Source organism: Prosopis cineraria, unplaced genomic scaffold, assembly GCF_029017545.1.
Source record: "Prosopis cineraria cultivar Desert tree isolate PC_DT_omini unplaced genomic scaffold, ASM2901754v1 PC14, whole genome shotgun sequence".
Taxonomy (NCBI): Eukaryota; Viridiplantae; Streptophyta; class Magnoliopsida; order Fabales; family Fabaceae; genus Prosopis; species Prosopis cineraria.
In genome coordinates, this window is record NW_026555345.1 from 11,683,741 (window position 1) to 11,695,039 (window position 11,299).

General features: G+C 28.2%; 1 protein-coding gene across 1 annotated transcript; it reads right to left on the reverse strand.

Annotated features, from left to right (window-relative positions):
- Positions 1 to 2,645: 2,645 nt before the first annotated feature.
- LOC129292626 (uncharacterized) lies at positions 2,646 to 5,894 on the reverse strand. The gene is made up of 4 exons (XM_054930206.1): positions 5,763 to 5,894; positions 4,172 to 4,452; positions 3,493 to 3,816; positions 2,646 to 2,823 (listed from the first exon to the last, which is right to left on the reverse strand). Exons 2-4 carry the CDS (start codon positions 4,431 to 4,433, stop codon positions 2,663 to 2,665), a joined length of 747 nt encoding a protein of 248 aa, XP_054786181.1. The 5' UTR covers positions 4,434 to 4,452; positions 5,763 to 5,894; the 3' UTR covers positions 2,646 to 2,662.
- Positions 5,895 to 11,299: the final 5,405 nt, after the last annotated feature.

Consider the following 11,299-nt stretch of genomic DNA (forward strand, 5'->3'; position numbering starts at 1 on the left):
ATTAGCTTAAGGCCAAGTTCAAGAGATCAACAAGAACAGCCAGCGCAATTGGTAAAACGATGCTGTAATATAAAATATAAAAGTATAACAGTAAAAGGAAATTCAGCCTCTAGCTCATGGTACCATATTCAGCTGGACGTACCCAAAAGAAACTGTGAACTGTTGGACTTCCACACTCAAATACAATTCAAAAATAGCCTTAAAGTTCGCGCGTATTCTAGTGATCACATAAATGAATACTTGAACGCAACAGAAGGACTGATGATGGATGAGGTGAGAATCCGAAAGGCTCACTCAGCTCATCCAGAGGGACTTGTAACGGTAACGACATGGCTGTATTGGTGTCCCTGAATGTGGCAAAAACTATTATGGGCAACCCCTTTTTTTACCTCAATAAGGTAAAGTGAGAATCCAAAAGGCTCACTCACAACAACCTATGGAGTACCGGAATGGTGACAAGGATGTCCTGCCCCATAGCTATGACGAAGACTTTCTTCCTTTGTCTCGTTTTTTTTTTTTTTCTCTCTGTACTGAAACAAACAAAGATTTGATTTTGTTGTAGTGTTGACCTAGTGAGACTCCAAAAGGCTTACTCACGCATGGTCAAGAGAGAATCGCAAAGGGTGACATGGTCCAACACAGATTTCACGATGCCTAGCTACCTGCCCCACAGCTGCAATGAAGACTTTCTTCCTATATTGTCTCACGGTTTTGTTGGCCAAATGAGATTCCAAAAGGCTTACTCACCTTGGGCCAGGAGAGAATCGCAAGGGAGACATGGTCCAGCACGGATGCATGTGCTACCTGCCCCATAGCTGCGATGAAGATTTTCTTCCCATATTGTCTCTCATTTTTTTGTTTTCTTTAAGGCCGCGTGAGACTCCAAAAGGCTTACTCACGTTGGGCCCGGCGAGAATCGCAAAGGTGACATGGTCCAGCACAGATTTTGCGGTGCCAAGCTACCTGCCCCACAGCTGCGATGAAGATTTTCTTCCTATATTGTCTCTTCAATTTTTTTTTTTTTGACCGAGTGAGACTCCAAAAGGCTTACTCACGCACGGTCAAGTGAGAATTGCAAAGGTGACATGGTCCAGCACAATGTTTGCGGTGTCTAGCTACCTGCCCCACAGCTGCGATGAAGACTTTCTTCCTCTATTGTCTCCCATTACACTAAAACAAAAACAAAATCATTTGATGGTCCAGCTTTGGCCGAGTGAGACTCCAAAAGGCTTACTCACGCAGGGCCTAGAGAGAATCGCAAGGGTGACATGGTCCAGCACAGATTTCGCGGTGCCTAGCTACCTGCCCCACAGCTGCGACGAAGATTTTCTTCCAACATTGTCTCTCATGAATTTGACCGAGTGAGTCTCCAACCGGCTTACTCACGTAGGGCCAATCGAGAATCGTAGCGGTGACATGGTCCAGCACCAAATTCCGGCTGGCTTCGCCACATTGTCTCCTCTATGAAAATCCAAAAGATTTTGCCCAAAACAGTTTAAGCGAAACAGGAAATTTAAGCACCGCCTGCCCCAAATTACTTTCTCCCTGTAACCTTTGATTTTCTATTGACGTTCTATAATATATAAAGGATCATAAGACTCGCATCAAATGTCAAAGCCTTATTCAAACTCAGTCAAGCAGGCCATCCATCAGTTCAAAATATAACGCTTATATAATGTTTTTTTCCTCATAAAACGCCACAGCACTATTTTACCCGTAAGTATAATTGCACTTCTTGCTGTATTAGGATAAAAGGCCATTAAGCTAATACTTTTTTGAATGTATATTATTGAACTTGCAGTCCATTTTCTGTCTTTTGTTTTAAAAAAACGTGTGTGTATAAGTCAAACCTGCAGGGTCTCAAACCTTGATATGTTACTTATGGAGCAAGTATCTAAAATGCAAATCCTATACCATATTCTAGAAATACCTATTCAAAAAAAAAATTTTAATGGAAAGTAAAACCCTAACAAGGAAAGCACTAAATGAAAAGAAGGTTAAAAATAAATATGTATAAGTCAAGAACTCAAATCTTTATATGTAACTTTCAAACCAGACGCCTAAAACTCAGAATGTATATATTTTAGAAATACCTACTCAAAAAACCTTTTTTAAAGGGAAAACAAGACTCTAACAAAAAAAAAACACTAAATGAAAAGAAATATTAAAAATGAATACATATAAGTCAAATACTCAAACCTTAATATATAACTTATGGAGCATATGTTTAAAACAAAAGACTTATAATATATTCTAGAAATACCAATTCGAAAAAAGGACAATCTTTTTCAAAAGGAAAAAATGACCCTAAGAAGAAAAACACTAAATGAAAAGAAAGGTTAAAAATGAATACATCCCATCTTGAATACAAGTTAATGAAGAGTTCCATTATCCCAAATTAAGTCATATGTAGAATGTCTGGATCATTAAATGATTTTTTCCCTTCAATACTCCTTACTAATTAATGAGAGACTAAAGACAAGAAAATAAGTTAAAACACTTGTTGGGAGCAATTCAGGAAAATAATTGTGATTTGGGGTAATTTTAAGAAGTTAACTACCATTTGACAGTTTTTGAGAACAGATGAGGTAATTAACTTTTACTTGTATTCAAAAATGGAAAGAAAGTAAATCACTTACCTTTCTTGGCGAGCACAATCCAGTTACGTGAGGACAGATTTTGGTTCAGTGACAAAGCATGATTTCCACATGGACAACTTATGCTTATGGTTATCATCATCTTTATCAGCAACGTCCAGGTTCTTCTTTATCATTATGAAATCTCTTGCTCCACAAGATCCGATGGTTTCCGTTGGATTCAAACCTGCAAAAACACACTTATCATCTTCATCAAATGCTTAAACTTAAAAGTCATGATTAATGAATAAGGCATAAAGGATCATAGCAAGCGTGTAAAATAATATGATACAATTAAATGCATTAAAATAAACATTCATACATGGTATTAACTTGTTCATAATTCATAATAGATATCAGTTTCATCGTTTTTTCTATAAAAGAAGTTGTTTATAATTCATAATACATATCAAATTTGTTTATATTAATATAATGAAAATTTTGAAGGAAAAAAATTGGACTTTAATATAAGACTTAAAGTAAGTAATTATTTTTTGGGAGACTTGTAAAAACTAGCTAAATATTTTGAAGTCTCATGAAATATATAAATATCACTAAAATCTCAACCCCTTCATATATTTTTATTTAAAAGTCACTTTGTGGGGTAATTTGGTAATTATATGTTCAAACTTATGTAGTTACATATTTTTTAACAATTTTAATTTTAATTATATAACTATCAAATTTTTTAATAAGCATAAAATTTATTAAGGGAATACATGATAAAAAAAATATAGGCAATTTAAAATAAAAAACTAGATTCTATCAATATGCATATCTATCAGAAAATAAAAAAACAATACATGGATGAAAATTCAAAAAACATAAACTAAAAAAAAAAAACTTGAACGAATACCTTTCAACTTAGTAGGACAGTAAAGGTAAAAATCCCGATCATCAAACCCTAGAACAGGACGTCTTTTTTGACGAGCATAAAATTTGAGAGTGGTTTGGATGACATTAGAAACCAGATCATCGTCCTTCACCAAGAATCTTAAAGGCCCTGCACTTCCATGGACATTCACTGTAACCAAGATTAAATTCTTTGTCACCTTCTTCTTCCCCTTAAAGAACTTATGCTTTTGAGTGTCATCATCTTTCTCAGCAACATTTAGGTTCTTGTTTATCAGCACGAATTCTCTTTCTCCACAAGATCCTATGGTTTCCGTTGGACTTAAATCTACAAAAACACGCTCAAGAACATCATCATCATCATATGTTTAAACGTAAACATCATGATTAATCAAAAAGGCATAAAGGAGCATAGGATGCGTATAACGTAATGTAATACAATTAAATGCATTAAAATAAATATTCATGCAGGTATTTAATTTGTTTATTGGGTTTTGTATAAAAAAGTTTGTTTAATTATAATTTTATTTCAGGCTGTTTCAAAAGATATCAAAAAAATTTAAAAAAAACTTTTAAATTAACAAAAACGGATTGTATCAATTCACATATCTAATAAAAAAAATTTAAAAAAAATAAAACATGGATAAAAGCATAAAGCTAAAAAAAAAAATTAAACGAATTACCTTCCAGCGTGGCTGGACAGTAGAGATAAAAATCCTTAGCATCAAATTTTAGAAGAGGATGCCTCTCTCGACCAGCACAAGATTCGAGCGTGGTTTGAATGACCTCAGAAACCAGATCATCATCATTGACCAAAAACCTCAAAGGCAATGCACTTCCATGGACGTTAACTGTGATCAACAGCCTCATTGCCATCTTCTTCTTATCAGACCTCTTCTTAAAGGAGGAGGAGCTCATCTTATGAATTGAGTTCTTTCCCAACATCTTGCAAAGTTGAAATCAGCTGCAAATTGAAGTCAAAATTCAGGATCAAGGCCGACAATGATAGTACCATTCCCTTTTATGGGATGTGAATACATGTGTATGCATGCGTCTGCGTATAGGCATGACTATAGATATCAAAATTAAAATATCAACTAGATTTTGTTTAATATAGTGAATAACTAATTAATGGAGAGGAGAGAATATTTTAATGAATTCAATTTTTTAAAATGAGCAGAAGATTAAAATTGTTAATATAGATAAAATGCAAAGGAAATAAGTAAATAAAATTACTTACAAATTTGAAACCATATTTATCTATATAATGATAAAAATTACTCAAGGCCTTCCATTTCAAATCAAGAAAGGTTTTTAAAAGATATTTTGATATTGTGATTGGGAAAAAAATATATTTTAGTATTGATTCCATATTCATCTACCTTATTATAAAACATTTATAATCTTGTATTTTTATTTACTATATCATAATTTCAAAGTTATTATAATATATGTGTATATATATATATATAAAAGAAATCAGACTAATGTAGCACATGTTTTAGGTTGAACGAAAAAAAGCCATGTGGCTTTTGAACTTGATGTCTATTAAAATTTAAATGATCCTATTATTAAAGTTTTAAAAATTGAACTGATCATCAAATTGGTGATTGTAGTTCACAGTTTAGTAGTGGAATTAGGATCAAACCAATTAACAATAAATTAGTATATTTTAAACAATATAGATTTAAAAACTAATAATTAAATTACCATATAAGCATAAAAATGTTATTTAAAATTAAAAAATTAAAAATATCAATATCAAATCCATAATGTAACAACCAAATCCATAATATAACAATCCAACATCATAAATTAAAACTCTCACTTACAGATAATAACACTTACTAAATCCGATAATCCATAAATTGTGATGACCAGAAATTATAAATAATCACTAAAAATTTAAATTTAAACAAATAAAAATTCAAATAACTAAATGAGAAATAATCAGAATCAACCACAAAGATGGAAGAATGGACTCTGTACAAGCAGACATTTGTGTAAGTGAAGGCAAGTCAAGGCAAGAATGCAGATTAAATGAAGCAAATAGGCAATTAGAAAGACGAATCTTGGGAGAAAAGGGTGACACTGTAAGAGACGAGCACGGATAGAACAGGGGAACTTTTGGGGGGAGGGGAGAGAAAGACATCGATAGAGAACACCGAGCTCGACCTTGGGAGGGAGAGAGCGAAAGACGACGATAGAGAAGGGAGAACTCAACCTTGGGGGGGAGAGAGAGAGAGAGACGACGATGGAGAAGGAGAACTCAACCTGGGGAGAGAAAGAGTCGATCGAGGTGCTGAGGAGCGGAGTCCAACAATCTCTGCAGAGTTCTGGGAGCAAGCCGATGACGGAGGTGCCGAGGTGCCTAGAGCTCTCGTGAACGTGGCCAATTGAAGAATGATGAATGAAGACTGAAACGAAGGGGTCAGAGATGCGATCGACTGGGAGGGATATAACGAATATAGGGGAGAGAATATTTTAATGAATTTAATTTTTGTAAATGAGCAGAAGATTAAAATTGTTAATATGGATAAAATGCAAAGGAAATAAGAAAATAAAATTACTTACAAATTTAAAATCATACTTATTTATATAATTATAAAAATTAATCAATGCCTTACATTTTAAATTAAAAAAAATTAAAAGATATTTTTGATATTGTGATTGGCAAAGAATATTTTTTAATGCTGATTCCATTTTCACCTGCCTTATTATAAAGCATTTATAACCTTTAATTTTTATTTACTATATCATAATTTAAAAATTATTATAAATAACTATATATATATATATATATATATATATATATAAAAAGAAGTCACACTATAAAGTAACCAACCAATGCATAATACAATTGAAGGGAGAGGGAGAGATGGCACACCGAAACCCATACCCAACGTCATCTGTGTTTCACGCTGAACCAAAAAAGGCATAAAGGATCATGGCAAGCGTGTAAAATAATACTCCTTCCATTTAAAAATATTATATATTTTTAAAAACTTAAATATTTAAAAATATAAAATATTTTTAATCTTTAAAAGTATAATAATTATCTTTTTTTAAAAAAATATCTTTATTAATAATAACTTTATATTTATTATAGAGTATTTAAGAGGGGTAAATATGAAAAGTAGGATTAAATGGAAAGTAGGTAACTATTTTATTGAGAAGTGAGATTTAATTAAAAATGTCTTACATTTTTTAGTGGAGGGAGTATAATACAATTAAATGCATTAAAATAAATATTCATACATTATATTAATTTTTTTTATAATTTCATTAATAAGTATCAGTTTCATTGTTTTCTCAATAAAAAAATTGTTTATAACTTTATTTCAGCTGTTTCAAAGCATATCAAATTTGTTTGTATTAATATAATGCAATTTTTGAAGAAAAAAATTGGTATGTAATATAAGGCTTAAAGTAATTAATTATTTTTGGGGAGACTTCTAAAAACTAGCGAAATATTCTAAAGTCTCATGAAATATATAAATATTTCTAAAATCTCAAACTTCTTATACACTCTTTTTTATAAGTCATTTTACAGGAATAAAGAAAAACTTTAAAATTTATTATTTTATCTATAAGTTTAATAATTTTTTAATTTTGTTCCTATTAAATATATCTATTTCATAAAATTTTAGAGTATTTAACTAGTTTCTATGGATTTTAAAGAAATTCTTCCTTATTGTGTTTTCTAATTTTATCTCTTATTTACTAAGAAGATTTAAATTCAATGAAAATAATTTAATATAATTATTAATTATAAAGAAAGAAAAAATTAAAATGTTACATTTTTTAACAATTTAAATTATATAGCTTTTATTTTTTAATAAGCATAAAATTTATTAAGTTTGTCCAATATTAAGTGTAAGAGAAAATACATGATATTAAAAATATGGGTAATTTTAAATAAAAAATAGATTTTTTTCAATACACATATCTAATAGAAATTTAAAAAATAAAACATGGATGAAAGTTCAAAAACCATTAAAAAAAACATGAGAAAATACCTTCCAACTTAGTTGGACAGCAGAGGTAAAAAACTTCAAACCCTAGAAGAGGATGCCCTTCTTGGCCAACGTAAGATTTGAGGGTGATTTAGATAATATTGGAAATTAGATCATCGTCCTTCACCAAATGTCCTCCTAACTTTTTATTTTTTTGGTAAAATATAAAAGTTATATATTGTTGATTCTCTTAAGTTGGCACATTATAGAAATATTGAGAAATTAAATTTTTATTTTAATTCTATAATAGTCTTTTATATATGTATAATTCAATTGTTTTAGTAACTTAAATATATATTTCCTCTATTAAAAAATGTAAGGTATTTTTTGAGGAGTTAAATGTTAAAAAATGTAAGACATTTTTAATCTTTTAAAGTGTAATTATTGTTTTTTTTCAAAAGTGTCCTATTGGTAGTGACTTTATATTTATTATAGAGTGTTTAATAGGGATAAATATGAAAAGATAAAGTTAGTTTGAAAGTATATAACTATTTTATTGAGGTAAGATTTAGTTAAAAATACCTTATATTTTTGAACGGAGAAAGTAATTGTTATAGAATCTACTTATTTTCAATAAAATAATGTTACAATTGGTCTTAAAAAATTGATATCATTAGATTTTGTTTTTATTTTATATATAATGGAAGAAATTATAAAAATTATTATTGATAAATTTTGTCATGCATTACAATAAAAATCCCAAGATATATTAAATATTACGTGCTTCATATCTATCATAAAATCACTTATCTAAAAATTAAAAAGTCATGGTAATATCTTTTATTTGAAGGTTCCCTCAATATCTTTTTATTTCTGTAATATCTTTTGATTATTGTTATCTTACATAGTTTATTTAATTTAATTGGTATATTTATAGAAATTTATAGAAACAGCAACAATTTGGAAGGCGGGCCAAATTTATTAAAATAATATTTTGTTTGGTTATATTTTTTGTTTTTAAATAATAATCTTATTTTATAAAAAATCATAATATAATAATTACATATAATTATGAAAAAAATAAAATCAATAAAAATATTTAAATAAAAATTATACATTTAATATATTAGTTTTAAAAATATAAATAATATATAAAAAATTTATATTTAGAATATTTTTTTTATATTTCTTTGTAAATTGAAAATTTAAATAGAATATTATGACAAATATATAAATATTATAAAAATATAATTTAATTTTTAAATACTTAAGTGAATAGAAGACTACGATAAATATTTAAATATTATATAAATACAATTTAGTTTTTTTAAATACTTAAATAAACGTTGATTATATATACTAGCTGCAACTCAAATGATGAAAAATAAACTTTATCTCCCTCCGATTTTATAGGGCATTTGCAATTACTTTATATTTCAAAAAAAGAAATTAGTTAAAACTTTAATATTAAAAAAATTTGTATATATTTTCTATTACACCCTTATTAAATGTCATATATAAATATAAGTATTTTAATAATAATTGAAATCTTAATTATATGTTTGTTAAATATTGAGAAAATCTCATACGCATCACCCTTGTTTATTTTATATATTATTTATTTATCTATTTTATTTGTTTCATTATTTTATTTCTCTCTTAATTAATCAAATAACAATGTATTATTTGCTACATCCAAAAATAAGAAGCATGATTCTAAAGTTATCCATATACAAGTAAATCTTAAAATTGTTCACACATAGTGTATAACGAATCATGAAGTTATCCATACATAAAATAGAATAGATCTTAAAGTTATTCATATAAAATATAAAGTTGATCCTAAAATTATTTTTATAGATAAAGTAGATCCTAAATCTATTTACAAAATCTAAAGTGAATTATAAAACTATCCACACCATATAAAGTAGCTAGACCATGAAAATATATACAATCAAATATTAGATTTTTTTCTCAATTTCTTATTTTTGATATAATTCATTGTTTATATATAATATAAATTTTGTAAAGGTGCCCTAAATTAGGACTTAAATCATTACACTAACCATGATTAATTAAAGACTAACTCAAAAGGATTATCCTATAAAAAATTAATCTAAACAAATCCTTAACATATATTTTTACAAACTATTTAAAACAAAGGGATCCTAAGTCTTTAAAATACTTCAATAAGTCACACCATTCAATTAAACTTGGGTGAAAACATAGGATTGATTAAGTATTAAAAAACACATTTCAAGATGGGAGAAAAACTTTTTCCTTATTTTCTCCCTGTGCCTTACTCCACATAGTACACACACACATATATATAAATATATTTATTAATATAATACTTGGCCATTCAAATTCTTCCATAACTAGTAACAGGGAGCCAAGATCTCAATCACATTTATCATAATAATTATTACATAGTCATCATACTCTATGCATGATCTATTCATCAATAGCTCATCATCTACATGAATTTTCCTTTTCATTCATGTATAGTTAATATTAACTACTCATCCTTGGATATAAAAAATACAAAAGAAGGCCATAACAATATTCAAGTTCTCAAATCAAGCAAATAATAACTATTTTTACTTGCATAAGTATTTTAGCCCACTAATACAAACATAAGCACCAAATCACATTTTTAAGAGCCCAAAATACACTTATACCAAACAAAAAATCTATAATGCAAGTGGATCAATAATATATTGTCATACTTAGCAATATCATAAACTAAACACACATATTAAAATAAAAGGAGAAAGGCCTACATAAGTGATCATCATCACTTGGCTTGATGCTTCTTTTTTTTTTTTGTTCGTTTCAAATGAGCTAACTCTTAAAATATATTAAAATAGAGGGATAAATACAACTATTCAATAACCAGGGTACATTTAAGTTATACAAATACATGATAATTAATTATGAATGCAAGTGGTTAATAAATTCATTAAGATGACCATGTAAACAATCATATCAAGATCATGTTAATCACATTAACGTCTAAGTTATGTGAATAATCTCAAGAATAAAGTTAAGTGCAAAATTAGCATGATTGTCCACAAGAACTGAACATTCATACAAAATTGGTATAAGTGGCCACATATACATTGTTCATATATTTGCCACATGTTCTCATTTTTACAATTACAATCATAGTTTCAAATATAGCCATCAATCACTCAAATGTCATAATAATAATGAAATACATGATTAATCTTTTCCTTGTACCCCTTCTTATTTCCCCTAACATGAAATTCATGAGCCAACAACCGAAAGAGATCATTCATGTAGTAAGACTACTTAAGGCCTTAATCATATCATGAGGGGCAATAAAGTCAGGGTTACCTTAATCATTTATGAACACGATTTCCCCTACATCATATATTATGGAGTGTCATACCCAAGATTAATTTTACCCAAAACTCTAGGTAGGCTAGTAGGATTAAGTCCCTTAAAAGAAATAATGCTACAGGGTTTATATAAAGTCCCTTATATAAAGGCCAATAAGGTTAAAGCAGTTTAGTAATTTAAGATATTAGTAATAAATTTTAAAATATTTTTAATCTTTATAATTTTATTTTTTAAAATATAGGGATCAATGTTTAAGATTTTAAAACTTCAAAGATTAAATTGCAAGAGGCAAAGTTTAAGAACTAATTTACTATTAAGTCAAAGTTTCAGGAATTGAGTTATAACGAGTCAAAATTTAATAATTAAGTTATAATTGAATTAAAATTATAAGTACTAAATGATTAATTTTTCTTATGTAACAATACTATGTTAAATAAGTTTTAAAAAAATATAAACAAAAGTATAAAAAATAAACACAGCATGTTAACA